Below are 21253 nucleotides of genomic sequence, written 5' to 3' on the forward strand. Positions count from 1 at the left end.
TACGATTGAAGATAATGTTTAATCAAAGACAGATTGGTCCTTTAGACTCAAGAGAAGACATGTCTGTTAGAGACACAGGACACATGACACTGACACTCAACCTAATGAAGTGTCTTTGTTTGAGATAAAAAATATATATATGTTCAAGTGGTGCGATTACATACAAAGTCAATGCAATGACATGACTTGGAACATCTTTGCATTGAGAGGCGAGAACGAGGCGAATTAGCCAATGTGAACAAAGCGTTCCGTCGCCTCGGTATCTTCGCTCCAGATGGAAAATCCAAGCTGAGGAGACGTTTGCTTCCCCGTAATCTCTCAAGAACAGATTCTGCTCTGTGTTGGAATCTGTCGTGAAGGTTCGTCATAACGTGTACGCACTGGGCTACAAGTGGGCGTGCCTTCAGATCAGGAAGCAGTTTTACCCAATCAAATGTAGTGGGCGGGATTTACGTGTCCGCCGATCCTTCCCCACTCGAAACCAACCAAAACTCATTTAACAATAGCGTCCGCGGAGCAGACAAAACCACGGAAAGATATTCACATTTTAACTTGCTCTTTCATCATAGAAACAAGTGGGCTTATAACCAAAACCATCCATGTTCTCTGGGAGAAATGGTGTTAGTGTTCCGTGTATAAATATTGTTTGTGGGAATGAAAACATAGTCGCAGCACCGGAAGTGAAACGCTGAAGGCAGACCAAAACCCCGGTTTCCTTGCGCACGGGTGCTCCGTCGTCTTTGTCCCAGAGCCAAGTGAGATAGTACAAACAGCAGAGGGCACTGTTTTTCCTTCTCATTTGGCTCTTGGTTCCCAGATTGGCTTCCCCGCCACCAACACTGAACAGCGTAACCAAAGTGGAGCTATTCAAGCGACAAAAGATTTTTCATTTTGGAGTGGGAACGCTCCTTAACACTCTCTATCTTAGATATAAACTAGGACACATTCCAGGGAGTTATATGCTCCAGTAATACTGACAATTTTACTGACTTTATCACCCAGTCTTTACCCTGGGGTGCCCTAGGGCTGATACCTGTTGTAACTAAAATGTGTTCACTTATACTGGTGAGCTCTATAAAATAATATATGATCTACATGCTCTAGTTTCTGGAACAAAAGTATGACTTTACACACTTCATTGGACTGCATTTATATAGCGCTTTTCTCTAAAGTGCTTTTGTCACGGTCAGCTCCTCGGGCCTTGGACTTTGTCTTTATTATTTAGCCTTTGACTGTCCTTATAAGGTCTTGGACTTATTAGGCCTTTATTATGCTGTTCTGTATCTAGTCTTGTTATTTGTTACTTTGTTGTTGCCCTGCTTTTTTTACCATTATTTTGTAGTATTACTCTGTGCCTTCCTGTAGTTCTGTACCTGCCTTGTCTAACCGGTCTTGTGATTGGCCAGTGTTTCCACCTGTGTCCTCTTAGTTCCTCAGCCTATCCCAGTGTTGATTGTCCAGTTGTGTTCACCTGTGTCTAGTTAGTCCTTGTGTATTTATACCTCCCTGTTCCAAGTGTTTGGTTGCTACTTGCTAGTTCATTGTGATATGTTACGTGTGTTGTAACTTGAGTTTAGTTCCACCAGTTTGTATTCCTGTCTTTTAGTTAATAAATACTTTGAGCTGAGTTCAGCCTCTGCCTCTCCTGCACTTGGGTCCTACATTCTGCCCTGACTCAGACCGTGACAGCTTTACAACAGAAACAAAACACTCATGACAACAGAAACACATTTACAGTTCATTTATATTGCCAACACATCTGTTCAGGACAGCCTGATCATTCCCTCAGAATATGTTTATGATTTATTCAATTATTAATGGATGTCCATATAAGAATCCATAATGCAGCCATAATGTCTATTCAGATGGAGTTTACATTATTTGTTCCTACATACAGAGTGATGGGTCCAGTACAACAACATTAAAACCAAGCCTCTCTGGTGGATTCAGTGATGATGAAACAGTGGCTGAAGGTGTAATGCAGGTTGCAGGTTAGTCTCCTATATCAGGAGTTTCAAATATCGTTTAAACTCTTATTATAATAATATACGATTATGATAATCATTTATTTTAACATATTTAATGTACAGGAGGAATAGAGTTAAACATTTAAATGAAAACAGTGTTACTAAAGTTATCAAATAAAGACAAATATGTTGAATTGGTCAGATGATGATGTAATTTAGTGGATAATTTCATTGAATATTGTGTAAATGGTAAATGGTGCATTTATATAGCGCTTTTATCCAAATTGAAATGATTTACATTTACAAATTGATTGTGCATTACATTCACACATTCACAGTCACACACACATTGTTGGTGTTGATGGCGGAGGAAACCATGCAAAGCACCAACCTGCTCATCAGGAGCAATTTTATTATTATTAGTTAAAAAAATTAAGTGGGTTTGCTAGTTTAGTTTTAATTTAGTGAAAAGTTTTAATTTTAGTTTTTAAAAATGTTAATGTTTGTTTTTAGCTTGTTTTATTGTTATATGGTCTTTGTCAGTGGTGAGATTAAAAAAGAGTGTGTGATCAAATAATAAATATTCACTTAAGAAATATATTCACAGTTAAAACTGCCACAGCTAAGGTTAATGGAAGATAGATGTAATATTCACTCAAAATACTAGGCTTACATGCTAATTATTGACTAAGACTAAAACTAAGGACATTTACTCTATGAGATTAGTTCGTTTTAGTATAGTTTTATAAGCATGCAATACAGTCTCAGTTAACTAACTACAAACTACAGAATGAATGGTCAATGAGAGAAATCATGTTCTATAACCTTTTCCCCAATTAATAATCAGTGTCATTAAACTTTAAAACGTTCGGTCAATCTATACTTTTATGAGAGCAGATGTCAAGTGATAAACTATAATAGTCTGACTTTTATATTGACAGACATGAAAGCTAACTTTGTGAAGAAGAACTGGGGTCGTCTAATTCAACGTGTCACAGCGGTTCTGAGTATCGCAGACGACCTCTTTGGAAAAGACATCGTCACGACTGAGACTTATAACGAAATCTGTAACGCAACGACCAGGCAAGCTCAAATGAGAATACTGCTTCTCACTGTTCATCTAAAAGGAACTGCAGCAATATCAGCATTCTACGAGGCTCTGCAGCAGCACGAGGCGTGTCTTTTCAACGATCTCTGGAGCTCCATCTTGTCATGAGCTGACTCAAATCATGACAAAAGTGGGAGACGACACACAGGATTTAACTTAAGTTATTTTATTATAACTAAAACCAACAAACTTTACAAAAAGGTACAACTTGGTGTGAGTAGTCAGTGGTATCAGTAGTGTAGTGCATGTATGGATGTGTGAAAGTGTAGTGTACGTGCAAGTGCAAAAGCAACCAAACATAACTGGTGCCTGGTAGGAGGGAGAGAATGGCTTTGGCCAGCCTGCTTAAATACTCCAGGGATGAGTGGAGTCAGGTGTGTCTCATCCCATAGACACACCCCTGGCAGGCTGCCCTGTCCTCCTACACAGGACAGAAAAGAACCAATCATTAGGACCAAATGCAAACGAAACAGAACAAAACCCATGACCACAAATGTAGTGAAGAGCTAAACACTTCAAATCCCTCTTTCAGTCCAGTCTGTTGGAGATCTTTACTTTTCATATTCCAGCAGAAGGTCCTGGCAGATAAACACATTCCGGCAGAAGGTCCTGGCAGATAAAAAAGCACTAACGATGAATGAAGAGACAACAACTAGTCCACTGACACGTCTCTTTGATTTGTACTTTAATTGAGAGAAACACGTGATCATTAACCTTTTGTATGAGTTTCTGATAGATTGCAGGATGTTGTACATAAAGAAAATATTGATAGGTTAGATTACTGTTGCTTTGCATTTGATGTATTTCCTATTGCTTACTGTAAATAGCTCTGGATTAAGAGCGTCTGCTAAATGCCTAAATTGTAAATTGAAGATAGAAACATTAGTTTTTTATAAAAAGAAAAACATTCTTTGAAAGCCTGTGACAACTTCTAACGGGAAGAAGCCGAACGAGCTTCTGTGTCTTACTTTGTTTTGATAAGTAGGGCGGGTCCCTGAATATTATATATCAAATACATTAAACTAATTTTGATGCAGCCTGGCATGGCGGACCACCAGAGAATGTGGTCCACTGACCACCAGAGAATGTGGTCCACTGACCCCCAGAGAATAATGGTCCACTGACCACCAGAGAATAATGGTCCACTGACCCCCAGAGAATAATGGTCCACTGACCCCCAGAGAATAATGGTCCACTGACCACCAGAGAATAATGGTCCACTGACCCCCAGAGAATAATGGTCCACAGACCACCAGAGAATAATGGTTCACTGACCCCCAGAGAATAATGGTCCACGGACCACCAGAGAATAATGGTCCACTGACCCCCAGAGAATAATGGTCCACTGACCCCCAGAGAATAATGGTCCACGGACCACCAGAGAATAATGGTCCACTGACCCCCAGAGAATAATGGTCCACTGACCCCCAGAGAATAATGGTCCACGGACCACCAGAGAATAATGGTCCACTGACCACCAGAGAATAATGGTCCACTGACCCCCAGAGAATGTGGTCCACTGACCACCAGAGAATGTGGTCCACGGACCACCAGAGACTGGTCCAGGGACCACCAGAGAATGTGGTCCACGGACCACCAGAGAATGTGGTCCACGGACCACCAGAGACTGGTCCAGGGACCACCAGAGAATGTGGTCCACGGACCACCAGAGAATGTGGTCCACGGACCACCAGAGAATGGTCCAGGGACCACCAGAGAATGTGGTCCACGGACCACCAGAGAATGTGGTCCACGGACCACCAGAGAATGGTCCAGGGACCACCAGAGAATGTGGTCCACGGACCACCAGAGACTGGTCCAGGGACCACCAGAGAATGTGGTCCACGGACCACCAGAGACTGGTCCACGGACCACCAGAGACTGGTCCAGGGACCACCAGAGAATGTGGTCCACGGACCACCAGAGAATGTGGTCCACGGACCACCAGAGAATGGTCCAGGGACCACCAGAGAATGTGGTCCACGGACCACCAGAGACTGGTCCAGGGACCACCAGAGAATAATGGTCCACGGACCACCAGAGAATGTGGTCCAAGGACCACCAGAGAATAATGGTCCACGGACCACGGGAGAATGTGGTCCACGGACCACCAGAGAATGTGGTCCACGGACCACCAGAGAATGTGGTCCACGGACCACCAGAGAATAATGGTCCACGGACCACCAGAGAATGTGGTCCACGGACCACCAGAGAATGTGGTCCACGGACCACCAGAGAATGTGGTCCACGGACCACCAGAGAATGTGGTCCAAGGACCACCAGAGAATGTGGTCCAGGGACCACCAAAGAATGTGGTCCACGGACCACCAGAGAATGTGGTCCAGGGACCACCAGAGAATAATGGTCCACGGACCACCAGAGAATGTGGTCCACGGACCACCAGAGAATGTGGTCCAAGGACCACCAGAGAATAATGGTCCACGGACCACCAGAGAATGTGGTCCACAGACCACCAGAGAATGTGGTCCACGGACCACCAGAGAATGAGGTCCACAGACCACCAGAGAATGTGGTCCACGGACCACCAGAGACTGGTCCAGGGACCACCAAAGAGTCCCAAGGATGGAGACCCTGCTGTAATGTATGTACTGTATGATTTTACAGTATCATTTTGTACATTTGATTTGTACATTTTGTACATTTTGTAAATTTCAGCTCCTCTTGTACAGATGTGATATGACAATAAAATAAAGTTTTATATTTATGAGAGAACGTGTTCAAAGATAATTATGTGCATGGTTTCTGTCTGTCTGTCTGTCTGTCTACTAGTCTGTGGCTGTGAGACAGACAGACAGACAGACAGACAGACAGACAGACAGACAGACAGACAGACAGACAGACAGACAGACAGGGTGAAAATCAGATCTGATTCTGTGTTGAAAACATGATATGTCATATGACTAATATTACTAATCATTTGTATTAATGTCCTATATGTTTATAATGTAATGCAGTAATGTTAATATGCACTAATACTTCTAGTAATGGTCTTGTGTTTATATTATGACCATGTCAGATATGAATTCCCCTCTCTGTCCACTTGGTGGCGCCCATGCACACAGATTGATCATACAGGTGTGTTTGTCTTAATGAAGCAGACAGTTGAGAGAGAACAGTGAAGAAGAAGCTTCTTATTTGTTGGTTAAAACACACATTGTTTTATGATCTTGCCTTAACATCTAAAACCCCATGCAGCATCGGTATTCTGGGGAAAACCTTTTGCACAAAATAGCCGATCTGCAAGCTCACAACGCAACACGTTGTGAGCTTGTTTTCAGCGAATATATTTAAAGGTATAGGGTAAGTTATCTTAAATAGCTCTATATTGTGATAGTAGTCATTGCTATAGATCAGGGGGACCAGGGGTGATGCAACTTTGATGATGTAGAGGGCCACTATATTTCCACACTCACTCCAGAGGAACACATTGCATATACTGTACAGAAACCTCTTGCCTCCGTATTTTAACTTTTTTCGTGAATTAATGCTGTACTTCGCTATTCTATGTCACACAAAAGTAGCAAAAATAGTCGATCTACAAGCTCAAAATGTGTCGCAGTAAGATGCATTTTGAGCTTGTTGATTGGCTATTTTTGCTATTCTTGAATTGGAATCCTGAAAGGTAAAACTTTTATTTAATTTCAAGCATTTAGTTTCAATCTTTAGTTAACTTTATGAACTTAAAAACAAATACATTGGACATAAAAAATACAATAGAATTTTAATGCTAGTCAGTAAGCTACTAATATAGACTGAAGTAATTAAAGCGGGTCATGTTTGCATGTTTGGAATTGGAACAGCTGAAATCAATAATATATCAGTAATCTGATATATATAGCCCATGTATGCTATAGAGTGTTTGTTCAGTAACAGTGTTGAATAGATCTATATTGTAATAGTAATCATTACTATAGAGTGTTTGTTCAGTAACAGTGTTAAATAGCTCTATATTGTGATAGTAATCATTACTATAGAGTGTTTGTTCAGTAACAGTGTTAAATAGCTCTATATTGTGATAGTAATCATTGCTATAATAGCAATGATTACTATCAGAATAGAGATAATTAACACCTATTTTAACCAAAGAAACTTACCTTTAACTACCAATCATTTAGCTGGGGACCACCTGGGACCCCCACAAGATCCCCCTGCAGGTTCCCCGGACCCCACATTGACAACCACATACTGGACAAGTAAAAATAAATAAAAAGCACGTTTATTTTTCCTTGTATGAGAGCTTTTATTGTGAAATCCCGGGGCATTCATACAGTAAAGTCACATCCTTGTTGTTAACATCACATCAATCACTGCTTCAGTCTTTGTCTTTTCAAATTAAAACAATTCGCCCCTTAAGCCCGCCTGCACCAATATATTAGAGCCTGTACTTCACAAAGCCGCTACAAGGGGGCGCCATTGGACCGTTAATATTCGGTAAGGTTTAGCTCAGTCTCTGGCATTAACAAGGAATGTCTCCAAACAATGTAAATAAAGGCACCAGCTGGCAACATTCAAGCTTTATTCATCAAAAATAAAACAAAATATTTTGACACAACCAATAACAAAAACTAAAAAAAAACATTCATTCATTCATGGAGAGGGTTCTTCTTCTTCTTCTTTTTATGGGGGGGGGGGCAGTGCAAAAGACAGTGGGGTCAAGAGGTCAAAGGGGGAGAGGGGGCTAGTGGGTAGAAGCCACATTCACAGTTGTATACAGGCGGGGGAGAGAGAGAAGGGGGGGGGGTGTATTCTAGGGTCGATGGTTAGTGGACCTCTACTTCAGAGTTTAGAGGTCCAAAATGTGAACTGGTCTTCAGAGCCACTGTTTTTAATTTCATGTCATTTAGTTGACGGTCTATTAGTCAGGGTTTAAATCTGGACGTTAGTTTCCCCTCTAAAATAAAACACCTTCATATTTGATCACATTTTGACGTTCTTCTCTTCATAGCGCGTTTCTCTTGCTTAATGTTCTGCGTAAAGAGCATTGAATCGCCTTGTTGTTGAAATGCGCCGTACAAATAAAACCTTGCCTTGCCTTCTCCTCTTTGTCACAAAAAGAACCAAAGTCGATCCCTGAAAAGCCGAAGATCGTTGACCAGCCGTTGACACAGCCTTCTGTGATCGCTGAAACGGAATTACACCCTAATTCTTTTTTTATCAGTGGTAATTTAACTCTGGATTTTTGCTGAATTATGCAACGCAGCAACAAAGCCGAGCTGAGCTACACTAAAAGGCTAAGAACGGAGGCCAAAGTAGCTTAGTAAACGTGGGCTATCAGCAGAGGGGTTTAGACCGGGGGGGCGGGGCTAAACGTGGGCTATCAGCAGAGGGGTTTAGACTGGGTAGGCGGGGCTAAACGTGGGCTATCAGCAGAGGGGTTTAGACCGGGGGCGGGGCTAAACGTGGGCTATCAGCAGGGTTTAGAGAGGGGTTTAGACCGGGGGCGGGGCTAAACGTGGGCTATCAGCAGGGTTTAGAGATGGGTTTAGACCGGGGGGCGGGGCTAAACGTGGGCTATCAGCAGGGTTAAGAGATGGGTTTAGACCGGGGGGCGGGGCTAAACGTGGGCTATCAGCAGGGTTAACCACTTAATCCCGAGCGTCCCTATTCAGGGGCAAACATCCGGTGAAAATAGCCGATCGTAATACGTATAACGGCTCGCAGAATGGCTGTGTTTGGCAAGATATCTAGTGTAGAGTGAAAACAGGAGGGGCCTAGGAATAAAGCCCTGCGGGACTCCGGTAAACAAAGTATAGGGTTTATAAGTGGTTAAAAGAGGGGTTTAGACTTTAGGGGCGTGGTCAGAAGAGGTTTAGAATGTGGGGGCGGGGTTAAGGAGGGGTTTAGACTGCAGGGGCGGAGTTTGAAGGGGTTTAGGCTGCAGGGGTGGGGTTAAGGAGGGGTTTTGACTTGTGGGGGCGGGGTTAGGGAGGGGTTTTGATTTGTAGGGGCGGGGTCGGAAGTGGACTTGCGGGGGTCCGCCCAGCAGGGGGAAGGCGGGGTTTAGAAGCACTTGCGGTGCACGATGCTGGGGCCGGCCTCGTCGTACTCCTGCTTACTGATCCACATCTGCTGGAAGGTGGAGAGAGAGGCCAGGATGGAGCCTCCAATCCACACCGAGTACTTCCTCTCTGGAGGAGCAATGATCTGGAGGAGAGAGGAGAGGAGACAGTTAGTTCTATGATGATCTGGAGGAGAGGAGAGGAGGAGACAGTTAGTTCTATGATGATATGGCACTCGGTGCCGCGCTATGAGCTTGTATATCTGCCATTTTTGAATAGCCAAAGAAATCTAAAGTAACGAGATACACAGTTCCAGGTCTTAATGGCTTAAAGGGATAGTTCACCCCAAAATGACTTTTTCCCCCTATGGATTAGTCGTCCCATGGAGACTTGTATTCATGCAGATATTTGACCATTTAAACCAGTGGCTGGTCCATGGAATGTCTGAGGGCCCCAGTTAGCCTGAGGACCACTAAAACCTCTCAGTGCTGTTTTATACCTATAGTTGTTATAATCAGCCCATTTCCTCCTTGGGAATTAGTCTAGTTTTAATGTATAATTTGTCTAAATCCTTTAACATTAGATGGGACGGGCCTGGGTTTGTTGTGATTACGTTATTTCAGGGTTTACTCTTCTCCTGAAGTCATAGGATCACTCATAGGTTGGCGAACAGCGCCACCTTGTGTAAACACTGAAAACATTGTTTTGACGTGTTACACGTCATTGGCACTGAATGAGTTAATGCTCCGTTCCATCTACTGTAGCACAGTGGCTATCAAACCTTTTTCAGGACCTCATAACTCTGAGAGTAATTGCTGTTGTACTTTTTCTCTGTTTTTCTTTAGGGTGTAGTTGGTCGGGAGCCCTTCCCTCTGCCTGCTACTCCAGTCACAACACCAGGGGGCGCTCCTCCACCTCCCACCCCAGTGGAGTGTGTGGAGGGTTACTATGGCCCAGCCCTACGAACAGACCATCAATGGTAAGACATGATAGTAATCTATTACAGTAATCTATTACTATGAGGAGTAACAAACCATCAATGGAAAATCTTTTTAGATAGTAATCTATCTCGCTGTCCTGTGAGTCACCATTTGACTCTCAGGGAGACACAGAGGCAGCAGGTCACGTGATCGCAAAAGGGACAGCCCAAAAGGGACAGGCCAAAAGGGACAGGCCAAAAGGGACAGCCCAAAAGGGACAGGCCAAAAGGGACAGGCCAAAAGCGACAGGTCAAAAGGGACAGCTCAAAAGGGACAGCCCAAAAGGGACAGCCCAAAAGGGACAGCCCAAAAGGGACAGCCCAAAAGGGACAGCTCAAAAGGGACAGCTCAAAAGGGACAGCCCAAAAGGGACAGCCCAAAAGGGACAGGCCAAAAGGGACAGGCCAAAAGCGACAGGCCAAAAGCGACAGCTCAAAAGGGACAGCTCAAAAGGGACAGCCCAAAAGGGACAGCCCAAAAGGGACAGCTCAAAAGGGACAGCTCAAAAGGGACAGGCCAAAAGGGACAGGCCAAAAGGGACAGCCCAAAAGGGACAGCCCAAAAGGGACAGCCCAAAAGGGACAGCCCAAAAGGGGGACATTCACTTCCTTGTAAAAAAAGGGGGCATTCTGTTGTTTTGGGCGAAAACCAACCAACCTGGGTGGCAGTGGCTCAGGGGTAGAGTAGCCGGGTAGAGTGAACTGGAAAACCGCAAGGTTCCCAGTTCGATCCTGGGCTGGGGGGCTCCCCTAGAGTTAGTGTGGAAGTGTCCTTGAGCAAGACACTGAACCCCTAATTGCTCTCGATGAGCAGGTTGGTGCCTTGCATGGTTTCCTCCACCATCGGTGTATGAATGTGTGTGTGAATGGGTTAATGGCACAATCAATGTAAAGCGCTTTGGATAAAAGTGATATATAAATGCACCATTTACCATTTTATTTACCATTCAACTGCCCATAACTGTGGAATGGATTATCGCGGCGGCACACTTTTTTTTCTCCGTCTACGAGACCCCCCTACGTCTGTTAAAGTGATTGGCGGGTGGATCGTTGTGAAGAATAATATTATAAGATTTTTCTACGGTTAGTAAAAACACTCGGCAGCTATAGACAATGTTTTTTTTCTGGCAGTTAATGAGTTAACCTTTGACCCTTTGACCCTCTCCTCCTCAGACGACGGCGAGGCGGTCAGCTCGTCCTACGAGTCGTACGACGAGGAGGAAGTGACCCGGGGGAAGTGCTCTTCGTCGTCGTCTTCGTCGGCGCAGCACCAGTGGCCGTCAGCAGAGGCCTCCATCGAGCTGATGAAGGACGCCCGCATCTGTGCCTTCCTGTGGAGGAAGAAGTGGCTGGGCCAGTGGGCCAAGCAGCTGTGTGTCGTCAAAGACCAGCGCCTCCTGGTGAGTGGAGGGAGGAACTGCATCCGCCTCGGAGTCAAAGGGGGGGGGGGGAATAAACAGCAGCAGTCAAATACACATAACTTTGGGGTTAAAACTTTTAGGATTTAAAAGACATTAAAGTAGAATCGGCCTCAGGTCTTAATAATGTTCTATAGCAGGGGTGATGCAACTTTGATGATGTAGAGGGCCACTATATATTAACTTATTATATACATTATATACAACTTTGATGATGTAGAGGGCCACTATATATTAACTTATTATATACATTATATACAACTTTGATGATGCAGAGGCTATATATTTCCACACTCACTCCAGAGGAACACATTGCATATACTGTCGGCCATTCTATGTCACACAAAAATAGCAGATCTACAAGCTCAAAACGCGTCGCGTTTTGAGCTTGTAGATCTGCTATTTTTGCTATTTTTGAGTTGGAATTCAGATTTTTTTTGGTGCTACTTTTTTAAGTGGAATCCTGAGAAATAACATTTGTATTTAATTTCAAATGCATTTAGTTATATCAATTCAATCTTTATTTCAGACTCGGGGTCCATACAACAGATGACAATCACACAGTAAAAACAATAAAATAATAAAAAGAAAGAAAAAACATTAAAAAACAGTCCAACTACAGCTGTTCAAAGTCAGTAGAGGCTGTTACGCCAATGTCTCCATATCGTGGAAGAGTACCGAGTAGAACTCTTGACAGGGTTAATTAAAATCTTAATAACATGATTGTCAGACTTTTCAAGACGACATATGAATTTGTACATTACATTTCTTAACAGGGCTTGACAGGTAGGTACCCCCAGGTTTACAAACAGCTGGCTGGCACTGTGCCATCTTGGTACCTACTTATGTTGACTTTATGAACTTAAATACAAATACATTGGACATAAAAAAGACAATACAATTGTAATTAATACTAGTCATTAAGCTACTAATATAGACTGAAGTAATTAAAGCGGCTCATGTTTGCATGTTCTGAATCATAACAGCTGAAATCAATAATATATCAGTATTCTGATATTAACCTGCGGGCCACATTAAGTGAAGGTGGGGGCTGCATGTGGCCCCGGGGCCGCCAGTTGCCCATGTACGTTCTATAGTTTCTGAAATATTTGACGATTACTCTTTTTTTAAAGTGGAAGTCAACGGATTGAGACTGAATTGAAAATGTTACAAAAGACACAGTGAATTATGTCTTCTGATCTTTCTGTGGATTGTAATCATTTAGTTGTATTGGTTGTGTTCTGTTCCAAAGGTGTTAAAGGGATAGTTCACCCGAAAAAATACATTTTTTCTATGGATTAGTCACCCCATGGAGACTGGAATTCATGGATATGTTTTAGTTTTTGTCTCATTCTATCACATTATTGGCTTAGTCATTTCGGGCGTGAACTGTATCTATGCTAACGTGGTTGACATGGTGTAATCTATGGTTCTTATATTATCTGTGGACTAGAATGACTGTACGTCCCTGCCACAGACTGTGGATTACTGTCTACCACAGGAATTCAACCCACAACCTCCCACCGTTTACTGTACACACTGACACAGTTATCTATAGACACTGGTTACTGTACTACACACTGACACAGTTTTATATAAAGACACTGGTTACTGTACTACACACTGACACAGTTATCTATAAAGACACTGGTTACTGTACTACACACTGACACAGTTATCTATAAAGACACTGGTTACTGTACTACACACTGACACAGTTATCTATAAAGACACTGGTTACTGTACTACACACTGATACAGTTATCTATAGAGACACTGGTTACTGTACTACACACTGACACAGTTATCTATAAAGACACTGGTTACTGTACTACACACTGACACAGTTATTTATAAAGACACTGGTTACTGTACTACACACTGACACAGTTATCTATAAAGACACTGGTTACTGTACTACACACTGACACAGTTATCTATAAAGACACTGGTTACTGTACTACACACTGACACAGTTATCTATAAAGACACTGGTTACTGTACTACACACTGACACAGTTATCTATAAAGACACTGGTTACTGTACTACACACTGACACAGTTATCTATAAAGACACTGGTTACTGTACTACACACTGACACAGTTATCTATAAAGACACTGGTTACTGTACTACACACTGACACAGTTATCTATAAAGACACTGGTTACTGTACTACACACTGACACAGTTATCTATAAAGACACTGGTTACTGTACTACACACTGACACAGTTATCTATAAAGACACTGGTTACTGTACTACACACTGACACAGTTATCTATAAAGACACTGGTTACTGTACTACACACTGACACAGTTATCTATAGAGACACTGGTTACTGTACTACACACTGACACAGTTATCTATAAAGACACTGGTTACTGTACTACACACTGACACAGTTATCTATAGAGACACTGGTTACTGTACTACACACTGACACAGTTATCTATAAAGACACTGGTTACTGTACTACACACTGACACAGTTATCTATAGAGACACTGGTTACTGTACTACACACTGACACAGTTATCTATAAAGACACTGGTTACTGTACTACACACTGACACAGTTATCTATAAAGACACTGGTTACTGTACTACACACTGACACAGTTATCTATAAAGACACTGGTTACTGTACTACACACTGACACAGTTATCTATAAAGACACTGGTTACTGTACTACACACTGACACAGTTATCTATAAAGACACTGGTTACTGTACTACACACTGACACCAGGAAGACAACGCTGTTTGACACACCAGAGACGTGCCTTTAAAAATTGCTCGAACCCTTTGTTACTGAACAAACACTCTATCTATAGTAATGGTTTATTTTTTAAATTGTAAAAATGTGTGCAAATCTTTGAATATATGTTTTTTAAAGCAAACATCTCACATCTTTGCTTCTGAATCTAAACAGTCTATAATATATAAATATATAAATCTAAAATATATGTTGCTATATTATCAGTGGTTCTCAAACTGCTTTCATGTCAAGGACCCCCAAAATGACATGTATTTGCCCGCGGACCCCCATTTCAAAATATGTTGTTCCAGGGACCCCCCCCCCCCCAGAAGCAAAGATTTGATTTAAAATGTATATATACAGTATACTCGATTCACGATTTCTTATCAAAAATAGTAGATCTACAAGCTCATAGCGCGGCACTCGGTGCCGTGCTATGAGCTTGTAGATCTGCTATTTTTGAACAGCCCAAAATAAATCTTTAAAATGACACGGATGCGTTTCCGGATTGAATGGCTTATAAGGACCTAATCTCTCAAGAACAGATTCTGCTCTCCGCTTGAATCTGTCGGTGGGGGTCCGTCATAACGTGTACGCACTGGCCTACAAGTGGGCGTGCCTTCAGATCAGGAAGCAGGCCGCGCTTTACCCAATCAAATGTAGTGGGCGGGATTTACTGTCTGTGCTCTCGCTTCCCACTGAAAACAAACCGAAACTCATTTAACAATAGCGTCCTCGGAGCAGACAAAACCACGGAAAGATATTCACATTTTAACTTGTTCTTTCATCAAACAAGTGGGCTTATAACCAAAACGCACCACCGGAAGTGGAGCGCTGAGGGCAGACCAAAACCGGGGTTTCCTTGCGCACGGGTGCTCCATTTAGCTCCCCCCAGAGCCAAGTGAAAGAGTAAAAAACAGCAGAGGGCGCTGTTTTTCCTTTTTATTTGGCGATGGGTTCCCAGATTGATAACGTGCGCGTTATTGTGTTATCTCCTCTCAGTGCTACAAGAGCTCCAAGGAGCAGACCCCGCTGCTGGACGTCAGTCTGCTGGGCTGCAGCGTGGTCTACAAGGAGAAGCATCAGCCCAGGAGGAAGGAGCACAAGCTGAAGATCGTCCCTCTGGGCGGAGAGGCCATCGTCCTGGGTCTGCAGAGCAAGGAGCAGACGGAACAGTGGCTGAGGGTCAGAGACCAGAGACCAGTGTTGATTTTGACAGCAAATTTTGATTCAGTTTTAGTCATATTTTAGTCATCTGAAATGCTTTAGTTTTTCTCTAGTTTTAGTCGACTTAAATATCATAAGATTATAGTCGACTAAATCTACAGTTGATTTAGTCGACTATAATGTATGTTGGCGGTGCCTTGATGGTGTCGTAATGGCTGATTTTACACTTGGTTGCATGCTGAAAATAGCCGATCTACAAGCTCACAACGCGTCGCAGCGCGACGCTTTGTGAGCTTGTAGATCTGCTATTTTTAGAGCACAACACCCGAGCGCAACCAAACATATAATGACTTGTCTTTTAGTTCTACTGGATCTCTTCTCCTCTAGATCCCTCACTAACATTTTAGTCTAGTTTTTATTTGTTGATGAAATTGTCAATATATTTAGTCTTAGTTTTAGTCATCGTAGCTTAGTTTTTATTTCGTTTTTATTTCGTTTTCCTCAGTGAAAAAAAGGTAGTCGACCAACATTTTTCGTCATAGTTTTAGTCGACGAAATCAACACTGCCAGAGACAATACACACACACACCACACACACACACGCACACAGAACCCAGTGTCTACCACCTCTGTTTTTTATTATGGATAACACTATGAACAGACATTTATTATGGATTATACAGTAGCACATCGTCTATGTCCAGAACGTGTTACTTTACAGGATTCAAATTGTGTGTGTGTGCGTGTGCGTGTGTGTGTGTGTGTGTGTGTTTTCTCCACCAGGTCATTCAGGACATCAGTCCTCGGCCGGCAGAGAGCTGTGACTCTCAACACGTTGGCTCTGACTCTCCTAGACTCATCTGTACCAAGGTACAGATTACTGTAATATATTACTGTAATATAATACTCATCTGTACCAAGGTATATCCCTCCAACTGTACATATTGTTGCCTGTTGTGAAGATAACTGATTAACCAGTCTAATACTACACCTCTCACACCATATGTATTAACATGTTAATGTGGCCTCACAGGGGGAGCTCAGTGAGCGACAATCTGTAGCCTCAGAGAGTGGAAGCAGCACTGACAGCCACGCTGACACTCCTGACACCAAAGACGGTGAGCTAGTACTTAAAAAAATATATATACATTTTTTTCCCCATTTTTTTTTTTAAATCTCTAAGCTGATATTCAATCGTTGTTGTTTTTTTTTTGCTTATGTAACAGGAATTTGTGGGTTGCTTGTACACAAAAAAAATGTCCCTTGTGATAAATGAAGTTCAGTTGGAACTTGGAAGTTGAATATAGTTTAACGTGTGTATTTCCTTCTGTAGAAGTTTGCACAATATCTACTGTATACTCATTTGCAATAATACATAAATCACCAATGGTATTTGATAGCGAATAAAATAAGCAGCATATGTCTAAAATGTTCGGAAAGATTAGTCACTTATTCTTAAGTATAAGCACTAATATCACTTTAAGCAAGCCTATAATGGACCCTTCGCTAAAGCCCCACCCACTCCACTCTGTCAGACCAAGGCCTGGCAAGCTCTGCTTGACACCCACTGACTTTCATGTTAAATGACGGCTTTTCCCCATATAAATAATCGATCATTTCAGGAGCAAGAACTTCAAAATCTCTTCTAAATCTAGTCAACAAGGCCTGCAGTAGGCTATGCACTGGAAACATTATTTCAATAAACTAAAAACACAGAAAATGTTAGAGGGAGAAATAGCCATAGATACACGACGGTCGACTCTCACGACCGTCGTGGATGAACTTCAACCTGGTGTTTGCACTCTCTCTAATTACGGCCCGTACATCTATATAAACATTTAAAATATAAAGTGCTTACCCCATGGCCACAGATGTTGCATTTGTGTACAGGCCCTCAGAAGTACCTGTATCATCCGTATTGTTCAATAATAAGCATTTTAATCTGATCGGTGGCCATTTTCTCCGTATTTTCACCATATGCTTTCAACTTCGCGACCCTATCGGTTGGGAGGTGTATTGCACTCTGAAACATTATAACTCTATGAGAAAATGGCTTAACTAAACTTAAGCCATGTTTCCCCTCAAATCCACAGTGAAGAAGAAATATGGAGCCGGGCTGAAGTTCAGCAACCTCATGAACATTGGCAAGAAGAAACCATCGTCTCTAGAGAGCCCCGAGAAATGTGTCGACACCTCAGGTAAACACACACACAACACCTCAGGTAAACACACACACAACACCTCAGGTAAACACACACAACACAACACCTCAGGTAAACACACTCACAACACCTCAGGTAAACACACACAACACAACACCTCAGGTAAACACACACACACAACACCTCAGGTAAACACACACACAACACCTCAGGTAAACACACACAACACCTCAGGTAAACACACAACACCTCAGATAAACACACAACACCTCAGATAAACACACAACACCTCAGGTAAACACACACACCTCAGATAAACACACAACACCAGGTAAACACACAACACCAGGTAAACACACAACACCAGGTAAACACACAACACCTCAGGTAAACACACAACACCTCAGGTAAACACACACACACCTCAGATAAACACACAACACCAGGTAAACACACAACACCTCAGGTAAACACACAACACCTCAGGTAAACACACACAACACCTCAGGTAAACACACAACACCTCAGGTAAACACACAACACCTCAGGTAAACACACACACCTCAGGTAAACACAAAACACCTCAGGTAAACACACACACCTCAGGTAAACACAAAACACCTCAGGTAAACACACAACACCTCAGGTAAACACACACACCTCAGGTAAACACACACACCTCAGATAAACACACAACACCTCAGGTAAACACACAACACCTCAGATAAACACACAACACCTCAGGTAAACACACACACCTCAGATAAACACACAACACCTCAGGTAAACACACAACACCTCAGGTAAACACACAACACCTCAGGTAAACACACAACACCTCAGATAAACACACAACACCTCAGGTAAACACACACACCTCAGGTAAACACACAACACCTCAGGTAAACACACAACACCTCAGGTAAACACACACACCTCAGGTAAACACACACACCTCAGATAAACACACAACACCTCAGGTAAACACACAACACCTCAGATAAACACACAACACCTCAGGTAAACACACACACCTCAGATAAACACACAACACCTCAGGTAAACACACAACACCTCAGGTAAACACACAACACCTCAGGTAAACACACAACACCTCAGGTAAACACACAACACCTCAGATAAACACACAACACCTCAGGTAAACACACAACACCTCAGGTAAACACACAACACCTCAGGTAAACACACAACACCTCAGGTAAACACACAACACCTCAGGTAAACACACAACACCTCAGATAAACACACAACACCAGATAAACACACAACACCTCAGATAAACACACAGCATGTCTGCTTCCACATAACACTCAGAAAGGTGTCTCTCTCATGGCCCTCAATCACTCGCTCATATTTTGTCTTAATGAGAGCTTTGTGCAAGCTAGCCAGCTAAATGTTTTTTTTTACAGGGACAACAATTCATTTGAAATCGGGGTCCAGGGACTAATAACTTTGCCCTAACCTTAATTAAAAGGTTTGTCGTCTAATCTGACCCCACTGTGAGGTATAAGCACTTGACCTGGTGATACTTTAACCCATAAATGCGTAACTTGGCAGGAATATAATATATAATATAATATAATATATAATAATATATAATAATATATAATAATATATAATAACCGTATAATAACCGTGTCTTACCTGTATGCAACTGTATGCAACGGTATGCAACTGTTTTAACTGATTGATGTTAACATGCAATTGTTTTAACTGTTTGTGTCAACTTTATTGTTTTCTCTTGTTACTCTTATGTTATTTATATGTGTGTAATCTCGGCATCATTGTAAATGAGGGTCTCCCTCAATTTCAGGAGCAAGAACTTCAAAATCTCTTCTAAATCTAGTCAACAAGGCCTGCAGTAGGCTATGCACTGGAAACATTATTTCAATAAACTAAAAACACGGGAAATGTTAGAGGGAGAAATAGCCATAGATACACGACGGTCGACTGTCACCACCGTCGTGGATGAACTTCAACCTGGTGTTTGCACTCTCTCTAATTACGGCCCGTACATCTATATAAACATTTCAAATATAAAGTGCTTACCCCATGGCCACAGATGTTGCATTTATGTACAGGCCCTCAGAAGTACCTGTATCATCCGTATTGTTCAATAATAAGCATTTTAATCTGATCGGTGGCCATTTTCTCCGTATTTTCACCATATGTTTTCAACTTCGCGACCCTATCGGTTGGGAGGTGTATTGCACTCTGAAACATTATAACTCTATGAGAAAATGGCTTAACTAACTTTTAAATAAAGGATGAATGAATGAATGAATGAATGAATGTACAGTATGTCGTACAACAAACAATGTGTGTGTGTGTGTGGTTGTGTGTGTGTGTGTGTGTGTGTGTGTGTGTGTTGGTGTGTATGTGTGTGTGTGTGTGTGTGTGTGTGCTCCTGCAGGCTACCTCAACGTGCTGGTCAACAGCCAGTGGAGACCGCGCTGGTGTCTGATCAAAGACGGACAGCTGTGGTTCTACCAGGACAAGGGGAAGACCAAGGCCAGCCAGCCGGCCGTCCCTCTGGAGGGCTGCAGCGTCCTGCCGGACCCCAGCCCCGAACACCTCTACTCCTTTAGCATCAGTCTGTACGGGACACAGCTAGCAGCGCTAGAGGTGAGAACTCCTTTAGCATCAGTCTGTACGGGACACAGCTAGCAGCGCTAGAGGTGAGAGCTAATACTCCTTTAGCATCAGTCTGTACGGGACACAGCTAGCAGCGCTAGAGGTGAGAGCTAATACTCCTTTAGCATCATTCTGTACGGGACACAGCTAGCAGCGCTAGAGGTGAGAGCTAATACTCCTTTAGCATCAGTCTGTACGGGACACAGCTAGCAGCGCTAGAGGTGAGAACTAATACTCCTTTAGCATCAGTCTGTACGGGACACAGCTAGCAGCGCTAGAGGTGAGAACTAATACTCCTTTAGCATCATTCTGTACGGGACACAGCTAGCAGCGCTAGAGGTGAGAACTAATACTCCTTTAGCATCAGTCTGTACGGGACACAGCTAGCAGCGCTAGAGGTGAGAACTAATACTCCTTTAGCATCAGCCTGTACGGGACACAGCTAGCAGCGCTAGAGGTGAGAACTAATGCTCCTTTAGCATCAGCCTGTACGGGACACAGCTAGCAGCGCTAGAGGTGAGAACTAATGCTCCTTTAGCATCATTCTGTACGGGACACAGCTAGCAGCGCTAGAGGTGAGAGCTAATGCTCCTTTAGCATCATTCTGTACGGGACACAGCTAGCAGCGCTAGAGGTGAGAACTCCTTTAGCATCAGTCTGTACGGGACACAGCTAGCAGCGCTAGAGGTGAGAACTAATGCTCCTTTAGCATCAGTCTGTACGGGTCGGGACACAGCTAGCAGCGCTAGAGGTGAGAACTAATACTCCTTTAGCATCAGCCTGTATGGGACACAGCTAGCAGCGCTAGAGGTAACTTAAGAACTCCTTTAGCATCAGCCTGTATGGGACACAGCTAGCAGCGCTAGAGGTAACTTAAGAACTCCTTTAGCATCAGCCTGTACGGGACACAGCTAGCAGCGCTAGAGGTGAGAGCTAATAAGCTCTACTAGAGGAGGACACACACACATGTAAACCGTGTGTGTGTCTTCATGAGGCCAGCCTGTGTCATCAGTCATC

The 21253-nt window shown here is 42.9% G+C and overlaps 1 protein-coding gene across 1 annotated transcript in view; it reads left to right on the forward strand.

The window, feature by feature from the left end:
* Positions 1-10043: 10043 nt before the first annotated feature.
* The window catches only part of LOC308105218 (actin filament-associated protein 1-like 2), a gene marked incomplete at its 5' end in the record, with an annotated part of 34073 nt that continues 22863 nt past the window's right edge, over positions 10044-21253 (forward strand). Inside the window, 7 exons of the mRNA XM_080455853.1 lie at positions 10044-10074; positions 11248-11474; positions 15255-15437; positions 16203-16289; positions 16453-16537; positions 17513-17617; positions 20016-20227. Coding sequence (XP_080311979.1) covers positions 10044-10074; positions 11248-11474; positions 15255-15437; positions 16203-16289; positions 16453-16537; positions 17513-17617; positions 20016-20227 — 930 coding nt within the window. The remainder of the gene's footprint in view (positions 10075-11247; positions 11475-15254; positions 15438-16202; positions 16290-16452; positions 16538-17512; positions 17618-20015; positions 20228-21253) is intronic.

Source organism: Gymnoscopelus braueri, assembly GCF_963280865.1.
Source record: "Gymnoscopelus braueri genome assembly, chromosome: 17".
Lineage (NCBI taxonomy): Eukaryota > Metazoa > Chordata > Actinopteri > Myctophiformes > Myctophidae > Gymnoscopelus > Gymnoscopelus braueri.